The following is a 23,459-nucleotide window of genomic DNA, read 5'->3' as shown; positions in this document are numbered from 1 at the left end:
CCCTGTCGCCACCAGCTGAAAAACGGGTACATATTACATTATATTGTTGGCCTGCTTTTAAACAAGATTCTGTTTAGTTGTCCTTCTATTGTTTTTAAACAGCTTGTGGGCTTTGTACTAGCCTTATTTTGCATACCACATGGTTAACTCTACAGTATAAGACTTGAAGATTTTAGGGAAAAGGTTATGTACAAGAGATGCCTTACTTCTCCCGTTGTGATGCTTTCCCAAATGTTCATTCTTCAGCCATAAAAGACAAAAATATACTTTTCCCCATGCCTGGCAGGATTTGTATTTTTCCATTTTATACCGAGAAACATGTATTGTTGGGGAAAGGCCATGCAGCAGTTTCGCTGTTATTCCATTAGCCTGACCAGGTCGGAAATGTGGAGGCAGAGGAACATTGAGACACCACTGGGAAAAGGATAAAATGAGGACTGCAGCCATGATAAAACCAAGACCCTATCAAAGAGAGTGGGAACTACAGGATCTGAACAAGGAGGGTCTGAACAATAGAATGCTTTAGCTTTATTCAGTATTAAAGATACAGCATCATGAACAAACAGTAGTATCTGTGCTTAAGAGAGCCTGGTGTTGTTACACAGCAGTCTGCTTCACCCATGCTGCAGGATGGACTACTACTCTTCAGTTCCAGCTGTACTGCCAGTCTTCCTTCTCCCCTGCCTGCAATGAGCCATTCTGTGCTCACAGAGCAAACTTATATCTGATTTGACCGTTTAGGTCACTACTCCTCTCTTATTTTGGAGGTTTTCACGGTGTGGATACACTTGCTGTCTTATTTAATTTCAACACTGGAGTAGATGGGCAGCTGCCTTCTGTTTGTCAGGACACATTAAAGTAACGTTTTGGTGTGGTCCAGAAAGGGACTTGTTGAAACAATGAGATTGTTTCAACAAGTCCCTTTCTGATCCACACCAAAACGTTACTTTGGAACGCCCTCCCATCAGATGTCAAAGCGATAAACAACTACCTGACATTCAGAAGACATCTTAAGGCAGCCCTGTTCAGGGAAGTTTTTAATGTGTGACATTTTAGTGTATTTTTGGTCTCTGTGGAAGCCACCCAGAGTGGCTGGGGAAACCCAGCCAGATAGGCGGGGTACAAATAATAAATTGTTGTTGTTGTTGTTGTTGTTTCTTCTAGTCATTCTGTCATTCTCCCACACAGTTGCCAAATTTCTTCTTTTTGTCATTCTCTGAACATTCTGGGCAACTAGGTTATTGCATAGCTGTTTTCTCCTCCTGCCCTTTAGAGTTTTCCCCTAAATATTCTTTGGTGGTTTTTTTTGCTAACTCCCTTCTTCATGCGTGGCCTGGTATGGCTACATAAGGATAGATGCCAGGAGTGAAATTCAATGTAGCCTTATGTCTCTTCTTCCATCAGCACAAGGATTTCTCTTGCACAGTAAAGGTCTCCACCTCCCATCACAACTAAATCAGTTGCAGAGTGTCCCCCAACCATCTGGAGCAGATTTGAAGATGAGGGGCAAATGCAGGGGGAGGAGAGGAGGTAAAGTCCCATTGTACAAGCAGAAGTCTTTTTGCTTACCGGATACAATAGTGGTATACTCGAATTAGTATTACTTAGTATTAATTAGGAAGACTGAAACTTGTATCATTGTATATAGCTCACTCTGAAAAATGTATCCACAGTGAGACTATGAATTAAGCATACGGTTCAATCTGAGATATACAATACAGTATTTTAAAAACTGAGCTATGGCTGGAGCTTGGTTTTAGTATGACAGAACAATTTGACTGACAGAAGAATCAGAAAGATGGGTTGCATTTCACCTTTAAGCTTTCATTTTTTAAAAAAACCACACACCTAAAGGTATAGAATTTATTAATAAAGAATCAAGATTACAAATTGAATACAATAACTCAAAAAAATTATTTAAGTCAAACATGGTCAATCTTTCATAACATTAGTACATCCGAAAAGATCAGAAATGTAGTTAAGGAGGCAAGAGAACCACTAATCTACATTTTGCCTCATAAGAATAAACTTGCCAGCCCAGTGTGCAATTAATGTCACATTTTAACAGGTACCTGAAACTATTACACTTTATTAACCATCCAGTTGATGTGCTTATTTTACTTCTTCTAGAGCAACAGCTTTTGGGGTATATCACACAGCTCCTGTAGTAGAATCTGAAGAATTTAGTTTCTGTTTTGCATATCTACTCAGCTAAGGCAACATGATAAAAGTTGCCTATATGAAGTCTGAGTTTTTAATAAAAGGCACTGAAGAAGATAACCAAATGTTCTAGTAGATTGCTGTACACTTAAATACCTCAGTAACAGAAAAGGCTATTCGATTTATTGTTGAGTACACTGAGTTTCAGGATCTTGTTTGGGAGCCATAAACATTATGGGGTATGTTTTCTTGTGGCTTCTCTTCTCATGTTTTCTTGTCTGTTCAGCTGCAACAGTGTAGTTTTCTTCTGTCTTTATTCCAGGGTCAGATGTTAACCTATAGGTAAAGCAACCACTCTCGTTTCACTCTAAATTTTAATAATGAACACTGAAGTTAACAAACTACTACCCAAAACATGTTAAATACCATATAATTAAGTTATTGTTTCCTTGTTCACAGGCACTATTAGCTTCTGAACACTTTTAAATCAAGCCATGCCAAAAATGTAAAAAGCAGACATACAAGAAGCCATGGAGACAACAAAAGTTTACTAAAAAGAACAAAATTACATTATGTGTTAGGTACAATCAGAAGTTTAGTGTTAATCTCCTCACCAGGTTTACCAGCTGCTGGAATAAGCATATTAAGCAGTACTGTTTGTACATTTGGTACACAAGCAAGAAATCTTTTTCTAGCTTGACTAGTGCAAAAATTGGGAATTAAACTGTTTCAAGTCAGAATACCACAGGGACTTCAGGCAGCATAAAGGTTAAAATAGCCATTCATCTTCGACATACAAGAATTGCTTCTAGGTGAATAGACAAGGAAGCTGTCATAAAGTGGAAGGAAAATGGTGGTCTCATTTTAGGCTTAAAAAAACATTCATAATAGACAGAATACAACACTATAGAGTGTTTGCACATCGTGTCAAAATAGAAAACATGTACAATAGCCCCAATTTAGATTGCCAACTGTCAACAGCATGCCCCAAACACCACCTGCAAATGGCACATACCAAGAGTCTTAGTTCTAGCACTTTGGGGCCTTTGTATCCTCCGCTTGTCTGTGACAGGAGAACGAATGAAGAAAGAAAAATTCAGTGGCTTACCCTCCCCCCACATCAGAGTGGTAGGATGAAGTGAGGATCTTGAAATCATCCTGTCAAAAGTAGTGCTTGGCAATACAAGAACACTTGTTCTCAGATGCCCTTGACATCTACAGTCAGCATTGTGGGGACCTCATCCATGTGGTGCGATATGCTGCTCATTTAGGGTATGGCTGATTTGCATACATCTGGGGTCCCTAGGATGGCAGATGTGGGTGCATGGCACCAACAATCTCCCCCCCCCCCCAAAAAAAAAAACAACAACCTGGCATTTGCCAATGTCCATTGTCCCTACAGATTTTATTTTATTCTTTAATTGAAGACTTAGAGATATTCTTTTAGCCTTGGTGGGTACTGGGCTGGCTGGAAAGTGAAGAGTGGGAATCCCACCACCCTGCCCTCTTTCTTACAATAATTTAAATATACTGAACTTTAGTTAAGCCAATCTACTAATTTTTCACTTGGCAAAATTTATCTATTCACGCTACTGAAGGAACTTTGTCTTTAGTGGAAATTGTTAATTTTTAAACTGTTGGCTAACTGTCTTCTTGTTCTTTCCAATTCTCCAGTAGGATCAACTTTCAAATTCTTAACTATCTGTGTCTTTCGTGCAGACGTCCACCTCCACAATGCACAAACAGGCAAAGAAATAGCAGTGTAGTGTTGAATCCTTAAATTGCCAATTCAAAAGACAGAGAAGAATAAAACAAACTTGTACCTGCATACAACTAAATAAAGTCTTTTGGCCCCACATTTTCACAAGTTCTACCCCAACTTGACATGCAAGACTTCCATCTCTCAGAAACAACTACATGCCTTTCAACACCTTCTCTTTAAAGTTAAATCCCTCCTTTGTAATCTCACTAATTATTATCTCCTCTGACCAAATATCCCTTCTATTTAATGTGCCAAACCTTCCACACCCAACTACCTTCTTCACATGACTAATATCCATCAGATTCAACATCTTAAGCATATCATAACATCTTAACCCCAACCCTGTGTCTACATGCTTCATCTTTTTAGCTGATCATTTTGAATATAGAACGCCCTTAAAATTATTATTATTATTAAATTAGTATTTTTATTATTATACCACCACCCTATACCTGCAGGTCTCAGGATGGTTCATAACTTAGTCCCATGGCTGGCTGTATAAGCAACCCCTCACATAGACCTGCCATTAGTAGGTTTTCATTTTGAAAATACTCGCACATGTATTTCCAGGGCTTTCCCTAGGTTTTTTTTGGGAGGAGGGAGGCGGTAGAAATCTGAAAAAAGGCCAACACAACACAACACAAAAAATGCAACAAGGATTATTTTTCTAGTACTACCTGCCCAAGTCAATCAGCTATTTGCACATTAATTTAAGTCACGGAATTTTTGCTTCGGACTGTATTGCAAGTGCAATAATGCCCCATGCAATGGGACCAAATGTGCATTAACCTCAGCACTGCAATTCTTTATTCCACCCCAAGCCTGGCTATATGTTTGACATTTTTTGCCTTATCTGGATTTGTTGGTAGTCATTTTCCTTACCCCTGGAAAAGAATTCTAAAGTAGTGTATGTAGTCTCCAGGAGAGCATAATAATTACAAGTGCACGAGATCAAATAACACATACCATGTCAAATACACAAGACAAAAAGCCTCACCAGTGTCCCCCCCCTACACCGCCACTTATGTAGTAAATGTAACCACCTACAGAACACCAATGCCCTAATATTCTCCTACTAATCCTATTAGGCAGTCTCAATTTCTAGCTCCCACCTAACTACCTCACTTTCTACAAACACACACACTTTTATCAAGTCACTAATATCAAACTGTTTCTTTCCCTTTTCCTAAATTACTATGCTGGACAATATAAGCATGCAATAACTTGGTTTTACAGGATTGCTTGCGTAAGATTTGTGCAATACTATTCACACTTACTTAGGGACACGGGTGGCGCTGTGGGTTAAACCATAGAGCCTAGGACCTGCCTTTCAGAAGGTTGGCGGTTCGAATCCCCGCGATGGGCTGAGCTCCCGTTGCTTGGTCCCTGCTCCTGCCAACCTAGCAGTTCGAAAGCACGTCAAAGTGCAAGTAGATAAATAGGTACCGCTCCGGCAGGAAGGTAAACGGCATTTCCGTGTGCTGCTCTGGTTTGCCAGAAGCAGCTTAGTCATGCTGGCCACATGACTCAGAAGCTATACGCCGGCTCCCTCGGCCAATAAAGCGAGATGAACGCCGCAACCCCAGAGTCAGTTACGACTGGACCTAATGGTCAGGGGTCCCTTTACCTTTATTCACACTTACTTGGGAATAAGTCCCACTGAAGTCAGTATGACTTACTTCTGAGTAAAAATGCATAGATCATACTGTTAGTCAATTTAAAAAAACAAAAAAACACTGATTACTACAACCACTGATCACAGCTATCCAAGCAAATTTTACCTAGCAATTAAAAAAATCCTGAAACTGTCTATGCCAGGGATGGCAAAGCTATAGCCTGCAGGCCAGTCCTAGACTGTGAAACCATTTTTATTGGCCTGCCACTATCCTCCAAAATCAGGATCCATCTTTTGAACTTTGAAAAATGTCTTCTCCTTCTGGCATGGTGCTTGAAGTGATGCGCAAGTAAAGTGGGAAGAGAGCTCCTTCCTGATTTCCCGGGCTCCTATGACCTTCTTACAATGGCACCAAACCAGAAGGAGAAACGCCGCTTTTCAAAAATTAAAAAAGATGCTCCGTTCTGGGCTTTCACCCCCATTGGAGCACTGGGATAGAAAGGTGCACTGGGTGTGGTGTGTGCATGCATGCTGTATGCACACAAGTGTAAGTGTACATTGGCCAGACCTATCACTGGCTGACATACAACCCTTGTAGGGTTGGCCAATCCTCAATGCAGCTCTCTGGATATAAAAGGTTTGTCACACCTGGTCTAAGCAATCTTGTACAGTGGTACCTTGGTTGTCGAACTTAATCCGTTCCGGGAGTCTATTCGACTCCCAGAACCATTCGAAAACCAAGGTGTGGCTTCCAATTGGCTGCAGCAGCTTCCTGCACTCAGTCGGAAGCCGCGGAAGCCGTGTCGGACGTCCAGCTTCCAAAAAAAGTTTGCAAACCGGAACACTTCTGGGTTTGCGGCGTTCAGGAGCTGATTTGTTCAGGAGCCAAGCCGTTCAACAACCAAGGTACCACTGAACTTGAATGTCTGAGACAAGTTACGTACTGTATCTGGACAAGTCAGACCTTCACTGCTAATTCTCCCAAGAGCATAAAAACAGAAATATATATCAATTAGAAAATACAACTTGGGTGTGGGGGTGAAGAAACATCAAAGCAAAATATAATCTGTAATTACATTAACACAAAAAATAAAAAACTCCTGGGAGTTTAATAGCCATATAATGGCCTTCCATATAAGGAAAAGCTCACCTAGTTACCTAGTTTCCCCACCCATTTCAACACTAAATTTCTATATCCACTTATTAAAAACCTTGGGGCTTTAAGTTTAAAATTTATTCTGAAAGCTAACAATGGTTTTTCAGGCATTTTCATCATGAAGTTAATATTGCAAATTTTTGCAGAGATCGTATGCAAATTGAAAAATAAGCTGGAAAGTACAATAGTGTGAATTACACAACTGCCAACGCAGAGGGAAAATATAGTGCAAGCACAAGATTATTGCAGTGATTTTTCAAAGTGAAAGAACATTTTAGTTTTAAATCAGTCCATGATTTAAGAGTCCTTTCGATTCTCTGTAATTTTGATCTTTTTAAACAGTTTTGAAAATTTCAAACTAGGTAGCTGAAACTGAGGGACGACACTGCATGCAACACTGAGAAAGTAAATGAAGAAATGGATAGCAAAGTTCATGCAGCGGAAAAAAAGTGATGCAGGTCTGTGCTGATTGCCTTGCTCATACATATTAGAAGACACTGACCTGGTAGAGAGGGAGGGTCCAATTTCATTCTTATCTTTCATATTTATAGCTGTCCTATCCAGTTCTTCCTCCTTGATTTTAACCTTCTTCCTTTCAGGTTGATCACTTCTCTGTTCAATTGCAGAAAGGGGAACTTTGTTCACTGATACGGCCTGAAGTGTGGTTTTCAGAGCATCCTCACTTAGTTTTGTCTCTTCCTTTTTCTGAGATAGCATACAAGAGGTTTCACACTCAGAAGACCCTCTGCTACTTAAGTTGTATGAAATTACATCCCCTGGAGCCTTCTTGAGATTGAACGAATCTCTCATTAACTCTAGAGTAAAAAAAATGAAACAAAACACACAATTGTTTTGGTCAAATAGGTTTGATTGACCTCCACCCTTATCTATATTCATTCCTTTTTCATTAAAAGAAAATGCATTTTGGATCACCATTGCAAAATCTTAAGATTTCACAGTTTAACTACATATTTGTTCTGTTTACTCAGAGCAACTGCAAGAAATTTCAACATCCAGATCCAAAAAACATTTTTTGTAACTTTCATATATCTACAATTCCTAAGTCAATGTTCTGCTTGCAAAAGGAAAGCATAATATTGGATCAGAAAGAATTGTGTAAAGCATTACCCCAAGCAAACTGGCACCGATTCTGGAGTAATGACATAGGCCTTGTTTTCATTGGTTAATTTTGCCATGACCAAGGATACAAGCATTCTGAGCAAAAGTGTTCTCTGAATGTTGCAAGATACAATACATTGCAAGATAGCAAAGCAATGTATTCATAGCAGGCCACAGGAAGCCCTCTTGTCTATAGCCGAGAATCAAATTAAGAACTTACCACACAATGTGGTAACATTTTTTATGGTGGCTGCACACCAACTCAAAGCAAACAACTAGAAAGGTAAAAGGAATATTTACTTTTTAAAATGGTACAAATGTATCAAACTTAAGTGGAATTAAAAGTCAAGAGACAGAATAAATTGGAAGATTATTTCAATGTACATTACAGTGGTGCCCCGCAAGACGAACGCCTCGCAAGACGGAAAACCCGCTAGACGAAAGGGTTTTCCGTTTTGGAGGCGCTTCGCAAAACGAATTTCCCTATGGGCTTGCTTTGCAAGACAAAAATGTCTTGCGAGTTCCTGAGGGGTTTTTCCCCTTTTTCCCCCCTTTTCCTAAGCCCTAAGCCGCTTATCAGCTGATCCACTGATAAGCCACTTACCAGCTGATCCGCTAAAAGCCGCTAAACCGCTAATAGCGCTAATCCGCTAAGCTGTCAATGGGCTTGCTTCGCAAGACGAAAAAACCGCTATACGAAGAGCCTCACGGAACGGATTAATTTCGTCTTGCGAGGCACCACTGTACTATAACATTTTAGTTATTGATAAACTAGTATTATTCCTCCCCATGCTTGTGGATGGATCCAACTTATAGATGAGGCTGCTGGATTATATTATATAGGTTGATAATTGAGTCAAAGGGCTAATATTTCTTGCAGCCATACAAGTATTGTACAGATGTAGTGCATTTATTCTTTTATTAGCAAAATACATATTTGATAGGTCGTATTCAACTAAGTTTTATTCTGAGTAGACCCATTGGAAATAATGAACTGTTGAATACCACCCAGTATCTCTAAAATACTATATAACACTGGGCTGACCACGAAGGTTTCCAATGGTTTCCCAAAATTTGAGCTTTCATCTTTTTAAAAAAGTGTCTCATCTTCCTAGAAAGTTATGGAGCAAAATGTGCAGGTAGCATTTAAGCAATTTCTGTGAAATGAGAGTGGTGTGGCTACATTGTATACTTCTCCTGGTGGTGAGGAATGCTTCCTGGTATTAGATAGCAATAGCATTAGTTTGTCTAATGTCCATAATAAGGATCAGCAGCACATAGCTGACATCTCATTGTAAACATAAGGTTATTGGTAGTGGTTGTCTCTCTAATTTTCTATTATGCCAGTCCCAGGAACAGCCATTTTCTATTATGCCGTACCCACTCCACAGCTACCATTTTGTGCTCACTAGCCCAAAAAAGTTGACAACTGCTGACCTCGTGTAATAACAAAAAACACCCTGTGATGCATCATGTTACACAAAATAAACTCATTTTCTAAAAAATGTCAAACGCTTCAATCTTTGCAATTAATCAAATTGCAAGTTCTTCTTTTTTACATACATTAGAACAGAATAAAAGTCAGACATGTAACTAATTGATGCAGGTCCTTGAAAAACTTTTGGGCAAACACATACAACAGACCTCCTCATGAGCAGTGGGCTTTACTGCATTAATAACACTGCTTTATAACCACTACACAGCTGATTCACAGCAAGGAAAGAGGATAAGGATGAAGAGAAACCTTTGAACAGAAGGTAACTGAGCATATGTCAAGGCCAAAAAACGCTACGCTATCTAACCTCTCTGTTTTCCTACCAGCATTGATCAGCTTTATTGGATGGAGGCAAAAATACGGTACGTAACTGACACTGGTCACATTATGCCATAACATCACACCAGGGATGGGGGCAGGGAAGCTACCCAACACATAACAAACTTATTCCAGGATACCTGCAAAGCGCAAATTAAATCATATGGCTCTCCCCATTCACATACTATACATACAAAATAAGGGAACATAAATTGTTACCTTCAGGTTGATACTTTATTCTCAATTCATCCAGCATCACACGCAAATTTATGCTCTCACTTTGAGAGGCCTCAAGTTGTCTTTCCTTTGCAAAGAGCTTCCTTTCCATCTCCAAGACGCGTTGACTCTCAAACAGAGCCTTCATCCGCTGTAGCGACAATTCACTTTTCAAATTTTCTATCTCTTTTCTGCAAAATAAATTATCTGTATGAATACTGAAATACATAGTTGCATTAACATTACGTTACTAGCGTTCTTACCATTCCAGCCTTGAACTCACCACCTTTCAGAACCAGGAAAAAAATCCTCCTATCCCATTTATTCCAATAATGTGTGCATATTATTAAGATAAACTACAGATTGACTAGCAGCAAACGTTTGTAAAATAGATTACTAGTGGGCCAGAATACAATAGAATTAGCAGATCCATTTAGGAGTTACATATGGTAAGATAAACAAGAACAGGTTCATGCTGCTGCCTTATTTGATTTGCGTTTTCCTTGCATGGATGTGGGGACATCAATGTGCAACTTAATATGATGGTTGTGACAAAGTTGGAAAGACACTGTGGAACAGGCTGTCAGTGTTACCATGTTTCTACCATTACTCCTATGTTTTCACTACCTGTCTGGAAGAGAGAATGGGGTTCTGACTAGTAAATTTGTCTCAGAATTATGAAACAATACTTAACTTTAACTAAATAGGTTTGGTTTATTTGTATTTATTATGTATCTCATTTATTTCCCATCTTTCCTCAAAGGACCGCAAGGTCTCGTATATGGTTCTCTTCCTCTACAATTTATTCTCACAAAACCCCTGTGAGGGAAGTTAGGCCGACAGACTGACTGACCCAAGATCACCCAGTGAGTTTCATGGCTAAGCAGAGATTTGAACGCTGGGCTCCTAGTTCCTACTCCACACTCAAACCACTAGACCAGACTCAGAATCAGGTTGTCAGTTTCTATAACCAGCTGTGAGGTTTTAATACTACATTTCTAATTCACAAGACTTACTCTGAATTCTCAAGTTTCATCTGAAGCAAATCGGTGTAATATCCATCTTCAGATTCTGCATATTCTGAAGTGCTTGAAAGTTTCAGCGCTTTTGAATTTTCAGACTTCTGGGAAGATAATTATTAAAAAAAAAAAAAAATGAGCTCTTTTCCTTTTGCCATTTCAGTCATTTGGGTTTGAATATTAATGGCAAAGAGGAAACTTTTTCACATAGACAACACTGACAGAAGTGTATATCATTCAAATGTAATAATCAATTACGCTGCATATCAGCAGAGGAAGTTGCTATACCAAATTCTCATCCCAATTTGGTCTACCTCAGAGCCAAGCCAGACTGGCTTTGTATCGCCTGCTGGAAAGCTGAAGCACACCTTTCTGTTCAGTACTTTCTGGAATCACTACTGAAGGTGTTATCTACCAAGGGCAAAACTAAAGTAATAAATGGCAACCATTCAGCAATTCCTCAGCATGTCCCAAAATATGTTTCGGGTGTTAAATAATACCACAGGTGTTAAAATTTACAATGGACAGTTTGATCAATCTCTTCTTGCTTATACAAATAAGGTTGACTTCTGCTCTCCAGTCAGGAATATGTGACACTGAGCATAACCAAGCATACAAGAGTACAGTTTTACTCCAGGCAACTGTACTTCATTTAAACCAGGACTCATTCCTTGTACTTTTTCAGAAAGTGTTCAACCCTGGAGCACAAATAAAAGAGGATGCCAGAGAATATTATATACATCTTTAAACTCTAATTAGAACTTATTGAAATATATCTGAAATGAGAAGGGCTCAGAACTTGGACATGGAAGATGTATCTTGTTAGAAATGGGCACATACCATCAGTTGTGACTGCAGGCTCCCGAGTGTGCATGGTAAATAGTTTTGAGGCTCCAAATAATGCTCCAAGGAGCTGGATCAACTCAACATCCAGATTATTTCAGTTATATTTAGATACAGTGGTACCTCAAGTTACAAACACCTTGGGTTACAAACACTTTGGGTTACAGACTCCGCTAACCCGGAAGTAGTACCTTGGGTTAAGAACTTTACCTCAGGATGAGAAGAGAAATTGTGCACCGGCAGCACGGCAGAGGAAGGAGGCCCCATTAGCTAAAGTGGTACCTCAGGTTAAGAATGGACCTCAGGAATGAACCAGAGGTACCACTGTAATTCTGTAAATGTAGTTTTTTCCATTTACTACCTGGCATAAATACTTGTCATACAATTAGTAACATTCTGTTTCAATCAGATGCACAATGCATGGTCATTGTCAAGTCAGCGATCCAGATTACCTGGTTCTGTGCTTACTGTGCAATGTTTTCCAACACAGTTGTATGTGCTTCCTTACCCAATTACTAATACTTTAAAAAAACAAAACCAGAATTTTATTCTCCATGCATATACCATGGGCTTTTCCAGTTGCTTCACTTTCATTAGAAGTTCTTCTATTTCACCATTCTTTTGTTGAAGCATGCTTTGCAAACGTTCCAGCTGATCATGCTCCCCTTGCGAACCTTTCATCCGTAGAAGAGCAGCCATCTGTAGCTACAAGATAAACCAAATATTAGGTTGGCACTTTTACAAATATTCTGTTACAGTACACATTAATGCAACTCAAGTCCCAGAACAGAATGACCAAGATTCAGAACACCAAGACACTAGTTATCTGAACTCAAAGAAGTTTTGAACTTGGTTTTCCCTGTGTACTCCATACCACATGTCAAATTGCTTTTGAAACTGATTGTTGGCTGAAAAGCTCTGTGTAATACATCATTGGTCTCAGCTGCTTAAAGTTAATGAAAATTCATTCGTGCATTTTTACCAGCCTCCATCATCTATTCAACAATAGCCATGCATGAGCTGCTTGCTAGTAGCTGCTAGCTAATTTACCAGAACACAATGTTATCACTTGAAATTTCCTCCACTGCCCCTCCATTCCATAGGCTTATTTCACCAAAGTTTATCCCAGAGAGGCATATCAAACTAATAGTGAGCTGACAATGGCATTTGGAAGACCCCTACAAGAAAGAGTCTTCTAGTGTACAAACACTGCGATTTGTTTATAGTAATTTTAAGTAAAATGACATTTGAAGCATTGTTGTCAGCCACTCTGAGCAAATTTGTAGAAAAGCAGTATGCGAACAGCAACTCAAAAGAAGCCTTGTTTACGATCTCAAATTACACAACAACTACTAAAGGTCTTTATTGCTCAGCTTCTTAAACAGTGCTCATTTCTCCAAGCTGAGTTTTTAGAACATTCCCCACATCTTAAATCACTTTTTTAAAAACCCAATTCTATCATTTACGTATATGAAAAATAAATGTCTCAGAGAGTAAAGAACTCTAGCACACATACTTTTAATTCCTATCTTATAGTCTTTCAATTTCTAACAAAGGAAATGTTGACTTAATCATACCTTCAGTCTTTGCTGCTGTTCTCTAGTGAAAGAATACTGATTTTGTAGCAACTGATATTTTACTTTCATACTGATCAACTGACGCTCCATTTCTGCTCTACGGTCCTCTACCTACAACACATTAAGGGAAAAAAACTGTAAAGTTGGTTCCGGTATCATTTAAAATTTTATACTTTAGAAACTATTAGTAATGAAACCATAGTAATTTGTCTTTCACACTATCTTGTATGTTAGTGTCATTGGATATCTTTGCTTTATTAATCACCATGTCAATAGAAACATCTGTACCATTTGCATGAAGTACTGGCCAGATTACAGTGGTACCTCGGGTTACAGGCACTTCAGGTTACAGACTCCACTAACCCAGAAATAAGAACTTTGCTTCAGGATGAGAACAGAAATTGTGCTCCGGCGGCGTGGCAGCAGCAGGAGGCCCCATTAGCTAAAGTGGTGCTTCAGGTTAAGAACAGTTTCAGGTTAAGAACGGACCTCCGGAACGAATTAAGTACTTAACCCGAGGTACCACTGTAGTAGCAAAATAATTCGTTGCCATGAAACCTGGCAGAAACATTTCTACAAGCATTTGAAGGAATACTTTATATTTAATATATGTAAAGTCATTAAGTAGTTATATATTACCACCACCACAAAGATTTCATGCACTCAGACATAAAAGTTCAACCCTTCAATTAAGCACCAATATTTGTTAGGGCAATACACACTGACTCAGCATATAACAATAATAATAATAATAATAATAATAATAATAATAATAATAAAGCATCCACCCATGATGTTCTAATTCTTTCTTTCAGATAGTGGTTCCTGCAGATCCAGCTTTGGGAGTTGGACAGGACACAACTCAAAGAGTTATTTCCTTACTAGGTGTTCTGAATTACTGCTGTTGTGCTACCTGTATTTATGGTCCTGGACTGTTTAGACTAACAGAAATCAGCATGCCCAATCTGCAGGCACCTGGCACACTAATTCAACATGTGGAAACACTTCAACAGAACTACTTCAACCAATCCAGAGGATTTTTGCAATGACATGGCCGTCTTGAAGTATTTCTACTATGAAAAGGCATTAAGCTCAATAACTGTAAAGTATAGTGAACTAAAATATTTGTTCCAAGTATTATTCTGACTTTAAACTGTACAAAAGATTCAAATACATTGGTCAGTTTTTGAAGTGAGCAAATGCAAGACGCCTGTACAACCAGAAACATACTTTCTAAAAATCTTTGACATATATACTTTCCTGTCTTTTTTAAAAAATAATCTTATTAGGTTTTCAAGAATAAGTAAATATATAATCAGGGAAAGTTATTACTGTATTGAATAAAGTATGCTGATACGGTTGCTTTACACTATTATACTTCCCTCACCCAGCAAACTAACATACACAGAACCACTATAAGAAATAAACTAACTGAAATAAAACTAAATACCCTCCCTCATCCCACACAGCCAACAGACCCTTTGATTCCAAGTGTCATAAGAATGGCCCACATATACATTTTCTGTTAACAAAAATAAGATGAGTACCTCAGCGAATAAGGAATTGCCTTTACTGGAAGGATCCAGGGCTTCTTGCCGTGCATGGTCAAGCTGAAGCTGAAGGTCTCTATTTACTTCATGAGCTTTCTAAAATTGAGTCAAGGAAAATCGTTAGATCTCCGTTACATTTTCACAACTAAATTTGTGTTGTAGTGTAACACATGCTCTTATTGATTTGTGGAGTTCACTTTCAGGATCACTGTTGTTTTGTTCAATAGTTAATGCAATAAATCTGTCATTACTACTACAAAAGCACAGAGAGCCTGCTCTTAAGTCACATCTAAGGAAAATGAAAGAAAAACTGATGCAACTTCCCCACCTTCATGAGTGCAAAGCCACAAGAGGCTTCTCATGACTGCAAACAGCATTTGAATGTTACTGCACCCATACAATGTCAAATATTCAACCTGGTGTCAGGCAGTATTTCAGCTATAACAGCCTTGGTTAGAAAATAAGCTTGCTGTTTCAGCATTAAATGTGTAGTGTTATTTTCACCATCACTATCGGTAGGAAGCATGATACGTCACCTCTAACGCGTTACAGTATGAAACAATATCTTTTTCTCTGTCTTCTCTCTCCTCTTCGAGACGTGCCAGTCGATTAGTCAGATTGCTGTTTCCAAGTTCTAGTTGCTCCTTGCTGTACTGAAGATCATGTAACCTGTCCTCAAGGTCTGCCTATCACAAAATTTAGATACCATGAGTAATTTACTTTCTAATTGTATATTATGGAATACTATTTTGCCTTTTCAATTATTTGTACAAGGCAAGGACTGCAACCTGAAGCAGAGATGAATATTAGTACTAGTGCTTTTAAGGATATTAGACCATGATCAAATTTATATAGCAGGAAGGGTGATTTTATCTGTGGCTTATTATTATTATTAAATACTTTATTCACACTAATTTGCTGCATACCTTTGCCTGTTCAAGTGCCACCAGCTCAAGTTGAAGATTGAGCACTTCTGAAGACATGGTTTCATGTACACGCTCTGACATCATGCGCAGTTCTTCTGTTTTAGAAGCAAGGACCTCCTTCAGATGCTCCACTTTGTGTTTCGACTGTTTCTCACTAAGAAGCGTTTCCTCTAGTTCAGATTTCAGTTTTTCCATCTTCAAAACAGCACCCAGAGAAAACACCTTTTGAGTTCAGAGACCTTTAAGCATGTCCCTCTACCCACTTGTGAGCTGATTTTTCCAAATAGCTTAAGCAATTCATTATTTATTACATTTATATCCACTCTCTTCCATCATGGAACTGAAGGCAGCATGCATACTGTTCCCAGGAGGTCTCCCATTCCCATCAATATCCTATCAATATACGATAAGGAAGCCATCGCTTCCTTAGTATTTGCCCAACTCAAGCACATCTGAACTAAATAGGATTTTAAGATTATGATATATGCTGTCATTAGAAAAACATTGTTCAGAATCCCAAACAAAAATACCATAATTCTATCATACACTATGTAATCATACACCTATAAGTGTCTAATTACCACTCTTAATAAATGGCTCTTTATCACTCATCTATTCAAAACAGCTTTGTCAGCAACCAAATTATGTTTATAACACTTTCAAGATAGGCATTAATAATTGCTTTAAGGTATCACCTGCTGCAAGTAATATGTATTCTATCACCAACCTTATTCTTAAGTTCATTTGTTTCTTGTCCATGCATTCTTACTAGTTGTTCACGTAGTGTATCTAATTGTATATTTTGGTGTTGCTTAAGTGTTTCACATTCAAGGTTCATACTTTCTAGCATTCTGTTCTTTAGTTCTACTTCTCTCTGGAGAGTATATTTTTCTTGTTCAAAATTCTGAAAAATAAATTTCACATTTACAGTGCAGATAGAAAACTGTTTTTAAAGGACCTTCCATTAAGTGTGTGGTCAAAAGTATAGGCCTTAGCAAGGATGGAAAGGTCCCCGTACACACTTGGGTTTCCCAAGCCTTCTTTTCTATTTCACCCACCAAAAGAGATCACCTGAGGTCCAAGAGTATGCACAAAGCACCACAAACACAGTGCACCCAGATGCAGGCAGAGGTACAGTTTTCATCATGTGGCAGGGATTGCTTTTTTAAAAAATCAGCCTTATTTTATGTGAGACAAGGTATTAAATAATGAAGGAGTTTCATAGGCCCCTGTGATGGCCTATGAGACATGCAAACATGGAAGACTGGTCTTCCTTCTTGTCCACCCACCCATGCACACCCAGCTACCCCAACCAAACATCAGGAACTAGGCTTATGGGAAGCTTGTGCTCCTTTCTCCCAACAGCAGAGAGGGACTTCAAAAACTAAACTTTGTTGCTGTACACATCTTATGCTGCCTACCTCTTCACAAGCATGCCTCACCACAGGCAATATGTGCTGCCTTTAGCTTTAGCAGGCAGAAAATTGTCAGAGCATGTCTCATAGCTACTGTGTCATTAACAGATTTGCTTTATCCTATACATGACATTGAGGTAGTGAGTAAAATCCAGGTGAGGAGAGATATTTCCATTACTTGGCTTCCATCTTTCTCCCCCCACCCCAGCAGCACGTTTCCCATGCATATTTACCCAGAAGCAAGTCCCATTTACTTCCTCCCAAAGTGCATCGACCTGCAGCCAAACTCTTTTAAGAGCAAGAATCTTTTGTAGCAGTTGATAATTTGTACAGTATCTGATTTCATAAACTTCCATGTTATCTGTTAGTACAGATAGTGCTGTATCCTGTGAATCCTCTTAAAACAATTTAGGCAGAGCCAGATGACCTTGTGAACTACCCTGCACATATCATTGGGGGTCCCAAGCAGCTCTCAATAGTACCAGGCTGCTAATGCTTCTCATGCAGTGCCATGTTTTGTCCACTTCATGCTAAATAGCAGGATAGGGTACAGCTTGTTTTTCTTTAAAAAAACAACAACCTGAAGTCACGTTTGTTGTTGAGGTACTACTAAAAGGCTTTGGTAAACCTGGAAGTTTTTGCAATAGGTATTCTGTACACATTGATCCAGAAATAGGTCTGAGAAGTCTGGGTTTAATGAGGCTTCCACTCTAGCAACATGTTGGCTGCTCTTTCAATTATCTTATAGGTACAGTAGCACTATGAGAAGATTGGATTTTATGGTTCGCTATCAAGCTCTGGCACAGTTTGCTAGATACTCTTCTTACATGTTAAATATTTTAAATTTAATGACTAACAGCTTTGGCATTCATGCTTCCATCAGTAGGTAGAGTGGAATCAATCTAGGGAGAGCAACTTTCTGTTGATTGTTTAAAAGCTCACCTCCGTTATGGTGACTATTTCATTCTGCAATTTATCTAGCTGATTCTGTAACAAGCTCTCGCTCTCCACCAGATCTAAACCATATTGTGCTGCCTTTCTTCTTTCCTCCTCAGCTTCTTTGAGCTGACGTCGGAGACGTGAAATTGTTTCTTGATCCGGCTCCATTTTCCTTAAAACTCACACTGTACTGTATGTAAATGAAGGAAACAATTAACAATATTAAGCCTATTTTGTTAATTCAGCTTTTACACATAAGAGCTCTGATAAACTTGTGGTTTTAAACAAGAGGGCCATGCCATGGAGGCTACACGTGCCTAGCTCTTTAAAGAATAGACAACAGACTTCATCAGTCATACATGCTCAGCATTAAAGGGAAACTGTCTCTAGATTTAGGGACACATGCACAGGAGTTTTTAATCCAGAGCCAGAAGTCTTTTAATGATTGGGGACAGCGGAGAAACAGCCATGTGTTTGGCACTCATATCTTGACACCAGATCAGATACTGACTAGCCCTTTAACAAAGTGAGAAAATGGGAAGGACATTTATCTACTGTAGTTAAAACATCAAGGGACCTTTAATCCCAAAGAGCAGGGGCAAGGCAGTGGAATGACAGGATAAGCACAAATACATGATTACCAGGTAGGTGGGCAACTGCCCCTGAGTATTTTTCCAGCAAAACTGCACCTAACTGCATATAAAACAAGACAATATAATGGGGAAAATCTTTGTCCAAGCTAGAAGCACAATGCTGTAGCACTAACTAATTTGCACTTTTTAACGCTTTTCAGGTGGCACTGTTTGTAACTTTAAAACAGAAGGTTCCTCTCAGGGATGAGTACAACAGAAACTGCAAAGCTAAGTTTCCAGACAGGGCCAAACTAGCTGTTACTTTTACTTGTTAGCAACAACAGCTGTCTGTTGCCCCCTCTGCTCACATCTTCCCCATCCCTAGTATTTAGTTTTTAAACTCAACCAGATATAGCTGCTAACCACAAGAGTATCTTTAATAATGGGACATGGAAAGAAGAAAAACAAAAGCTCTTTTTCCAAACTATACTGTCTAAGTAATGTGGTGGTTGGGGGTGGTTCCTGGGCAGACTGGCCTGATCAGGGGCGGGGGGGGGGGGGCGCTGTGCACGGCCCTTATACACGGCTCTCATTACTAACAAATGGTGATGCACACGCAAAGTGCATCTAGCTTGCAATTTCAGTTTCTGTGAATTGTAAAAGATGTTTTCTAACATTAGCTGTTACTTACACAGTCACAGTGACCATAAGCGTCTTTATCCACTTCAACTTGATTAGGCTAGGTAGCTTCCGTCTGCATTGTAATCTCCATGATAATCTCCATTTTGGGCTTTCAGCAACTCCTGTGCATTTTCAAAGTAGAAACTGAGTGATATTTTTGCTTGATAATCATGAAGTGTCACTAAAGAAGAAATATAGTATCAATACAAAACCAAAAGCTTTGTGATGGATTTTTAAAACTCAATTAACAGCTTGAATTGCATTTTGTTGTTGTTGTTTGGAGGCGGGGAGGACTGGAGCAGGAACACAAAATCCCACTTTTAGACATCCACTATACATTAACAACAAACTTAAGAATACAGCCCTGAAAACAAAAAAACAAAACAAAAAGAAATGTTTTCAGTGTTATTCTATCTTGTAGATAAAAGACTAGTAACTCACCTTTAAGTGTATTCCATCTTAAGATATAGTAAACTAAAATTCAGTGACTTTTAATTAGCAAATAATCTACTTCTTTCTGCTCCAAAAAATCTTCAGCTTTTTCTATCACACTCACTGTTGCCTCCCAGAATAGGTAAAAATCACATGGTGAGATAATTGAAATGCAAATCCTTTTCAATCTACTTGGAGCAGCTGTTCACTATTTCCATGGCTGCCAAAGCCTACAAGCCTGTCAAAGAACAGTGGCTCTCTGTAACCAAGGCCAACATAGTTCTTGTCTCTCTTTGCGTTCCAATACAAGCCAAGCCACAATAATAATTAAGCAAGGGTCCCCCCCCCATCATTGTTTACTAAGCTTTAATGAACTTTGGAGCTCAGCATATTAGATTCTTGGAAAGTTTACACCCAATTCCATTATGTAAAATTAACATTTTAAAAATTCTATGCTAACTATGTATAGTATACAATCAGGGCATTTCAACTGGTATCTTACTGTACACACTCTTCTACAGCTGATGACTTGGCAGCAAAGCACTCCTGCTATTTTACACTTCGAAGAGGAAACAGGAATAAAGACATACGAGATAGATGCTTTTGCTTGTTTGCACATAGATGCCTACTCAAAATAAAAGGGTAAAATTAATAGCGATCAAGTTTTGTTGGGCTGTAGGTTATGACTTCCCTTATTAAGGGAGTGATAAACCGCTCTGGGAAGAAGACTATAAATACTCAACAAATAACATTTACAGAGAAGTAAGCCCTGTTATGCTCAATTTGCTTTACCCAATGTTTAGGATTGAGGACTTAGTATAATACAGTCTATCACAGTAAAACATTCAAAACTCACCTGAACCTGTTATCGCAACAAGAATGGAAAGGAACTTGGGAAATCTAGGCTGTGACTCATCTTCATTGTACCACTTCAGATTAATGATTTCAGGGCCAGAAGGGAGACACAGCACAACTGTGCAGGTTTTTTTTTTCTTTATCTCAGATATGTTTCAAGAAGAAATCTTATATAAAGAGCAAGTAAACTTTTTGCTCTCTCTACAACTATGCATGGTTTATTATTTTAATAACAAAGCAGAGATACAATCTATCCAGTTGCGCCTTAATTTTCACAATGTAATTCGGCCAAGGTGAGCATTAGATTTGAGTAAATACGGTATTACAGCTGATCACTTGCTACTGGGTAGATCCCTTTCCTTCCAACCCAGAACCTCTTATCTACAATTTATATGGAAGAGAAGTTGATGCCACCCTATAATTATATGTAGTTTTTATAGTTCCTCATATAAAACTAGGTGGCAAAATATAATCTAAGTTGCAATTACTCTACAAGTAATAATTAGGACCACATATAAAAACCATGGGATAGCTGCCCAGAAAAGCCAATGATGCAACAATTTGGACTGAATTCTGATTTGAGGCATATACATTATATCCATCCTATTTTCTTGAAGATATCACAAAGGGCCACCTTAGAATCTGCTAGCAAGCACAAATTGAAGAGCTAAGACATAACACTTAGTAGTTCACAAATTCTGGGCAGCTTCCTAGTCAGCCAAGTATTGGTGGTTGCCAAGATCCTGCCCCTCATCCAAAGCCTTATTCCTATTCATGTGCTAAACCTCTGAAATACATGATCATCCCCTGCTCTATTGTTTGGGGTGAGGGTTACAGCATTAACAACAAAATTTAAAATAATGTAATTGCATTACACATATCCATAGCCCTCTTTTTCAGCTAGGAGATTGAGAGGAGGCTGGGAATCATTCTCAGTTATGACAGATCAGTGTTTGGATGCCCAGTGTACAGTGGTGCCCCGCAAGACGAAAAACCCGCTAGACGAAAGGGTTTTCCGTTTTTGAGGTGCTTCGCAAGATGAATTTCCCTATGGGCTTGCTTCGCAAGACGAAAACGTCTTGCGAGTCTTGCGATTTTTTTCCCCCTTTTTTCTCCCTTTTTCTAAACCACTAAGCCGCTAATAGCCGCTTAGCCGCTAATAGCCGCTTAGCCGCTAATAGCGCTAATCCGCTAAGAGGGTTGCTTCGCAAGATGAAAAAACCGCAAGACGAAGAGACTCGCGGAACGGATTCTTTTCGTCTTGCGAGGCACCACTGTAATTTGCAGGGATGGCTCCTTCCCATCTCCAGCTAGAGCTAACCATGCTTGCTGGAAGAGGTTGTCGCCTCAGTTGCACTATATTTCAGAAGCTTTCGTTTTCTGACCACTTCCATCAGGAGACCAAGGAGAGCAAATATTCCTTACTAATGCTTGCAAGCCATTAGGAGCTACTACACAGGCTCTCCAACACACCCTTTGTGACAAAGGCTGGAGGAGAGGGGATGGGAGGAAGAAAGCTAGCCTGACAGCTAAGCAACTTCAACCCGAGGTATGACTGTACTGGAAAGAAGGTGTCCCATCTAAAGAAGATTGGCAAGTTAAACTAATGGAATATGCTGAAATGGCAAAACTGACGATGAAATTAAGAGGAAGAGATGATAATGAATTTAAGGAAGAATGGAAGATGTTTATTGTATATATACAGAAGCAACGTACACAGGTTAATACATTAGCAGGGTTTTCAGATACTTAGTCATGCTGGCCACATGACCCGGAAGCTGTACGCCGGCTCCCTCAGCCAATAAAGTGAGATGAGCAATGCAACCCCAGAGTCGGCCACGATTGGACCTAATGGTCAGGGGTCCCTTTAGCTTTACCTAATGTTATTATGAATGGATAATACATTATTTAAGTATGTTAAAAACTTAACAATGGACATGCAGTATCTTGATAAACTATTTAACTAAGGATGGGAGGGAAGTCAATTTGTTTTGTTTTGTTATTATTTTTGGAAAATTAATAAAATGTTATTAAAAAGAAAGGCAAGTGGCTCAGGCGCCACTCAAGAAAGCAAGTTGAGGAAAACCGAGTGGAGGAAAGGATAAGCGAGCGGAGATGTGGAAAAAGACAAGAGGGAAGAGCATCCCTGTGTTTCATTTGCTTTGAAGCAGCCTACGGGAGGAGAAGTGAAGAAAGCCTCTTAGCACTAAATTCAGCAGGTGGATCTCCCCGCTCCCCAGAACAGAGATACAATTGGGTCGGGGTGTTTCACCTCAACTCGCGCCACTGAAAACTCAAGAGCAGGACCGTTTTAAAAAGCAGTTGGCGACCATCGCAAAAGGGTTTCCTAGAGAAAGGCAGAGAGAGGAGGAGGAGGAGGAGCGGGGGTGGTGGGAGAATCCTTCCTCTGATAATCCTTCCACACAGCAGCCCCTCTCTATAACCCCCACACCCGCCAAGCATTTCCCTCAGCAAACAGAGAAACAGGAAAGCCAAACGGAAAGAAAGAGAAAATAAACTCCTCTCGCCCCCTCTCAATTGCCGCTCACCTGCGTCTCCTTGCAAACGTCCCCAGTTCCGGCTGCTGGGGAAGCAACAGAAAGATCCGCCAGGTCTCCAGTTTAAATTTCGGCCCCCCCGCCCAGCCTCCGTCCCCGCGCGAGACGGCCCAAATCTCACGATACTTTATTGCTTTCCCTTTTGTGGGTTGGTCGGGGCAGGGGGGCGGGGCAGCCCAGCTCCAGATGCGCGCGCAGGTCCGGAAACCTCTCTGCGTTAAGCATCTAGCGAGAGCTCGTTTGAGGCGCGC

General features: G+C 39.5%; 1 protein-coding gene across 5 annotated transcripts; it reads right to left on the bottom strand.

Moving 5' to 3' along the window:
* Window positions 1–1,849: 1,849 nt before the first annotated feature.
* SPDL1 (spindle apparatus coiled-coil protein 1) lies at window positions 1,850–23,350 on the bottom strand. 5 transcript variants are annotated; one of them, XM_079964831.1, is made up of 13 exons: window positions 23,200–23,348; window positions 19,374–19,485; window positions 18,114–18,300; window positions 16,484–16,660; window positions 15,757–15,951; window positions 15,367–15,516; window positions 14,828–14,926; window positions 13,281–13,391; window positions 12,268–12,408; window positions 10,858–10,964; window positions 9,845–10,032; window positions 7,196–7,508; window positions 1,850–2,496 (listed from the first exon to the last, which is right to left on the bottom strand). In XM_079964831.1, exons 3-13 carry the CDS (start codon window positions 18,276–18,278, stop codon window positions 2,343–2,345), a joined length of 1,800 nt encoding a protein of 599 aa, XP_079820957.1. In that variant the 5' UTR covers window positions 18,279–18,300; window positions 19,374–19,485; window positions 23,200–23,348; the 3' UTR covers window positions 1,850–2,342. The 5 variants fall into 5 exon arrangements, with proteins under 5 accessions (XP_079820957.1, XP_079820958.1, XP_079820954.1 ...); XM_079964832.1 differs by having other exon boundaries at window positions 10,858–10,961; XM_079964828.1 differs by lacking the exon at window positions 1,850–2,496 and having other exon boundaries at window positions 5,646–7,508; window positions 23,200–23,350.
* Window positions 23,351–23,459: the final 109 nt, after the last annotated feature.

The sequence above is a fragment of the Podarcis cretensis genome, assembly GCF_951804945.1.
Source record: "Podarcis cretensis genome assembly, chromosome: 2".
In the NCBI taxonomy this organism is placed as follows: Eukaryota; Metazoa; Chordata; class Lepidosauria; order Squamata; family Lacertidae; genus Podarcis; species Podarcis cretensis.
Note: the sequence above shows the minus strand (reverse complement) of the source record. Positions and strands in the feature narration are given on the sequence as shown.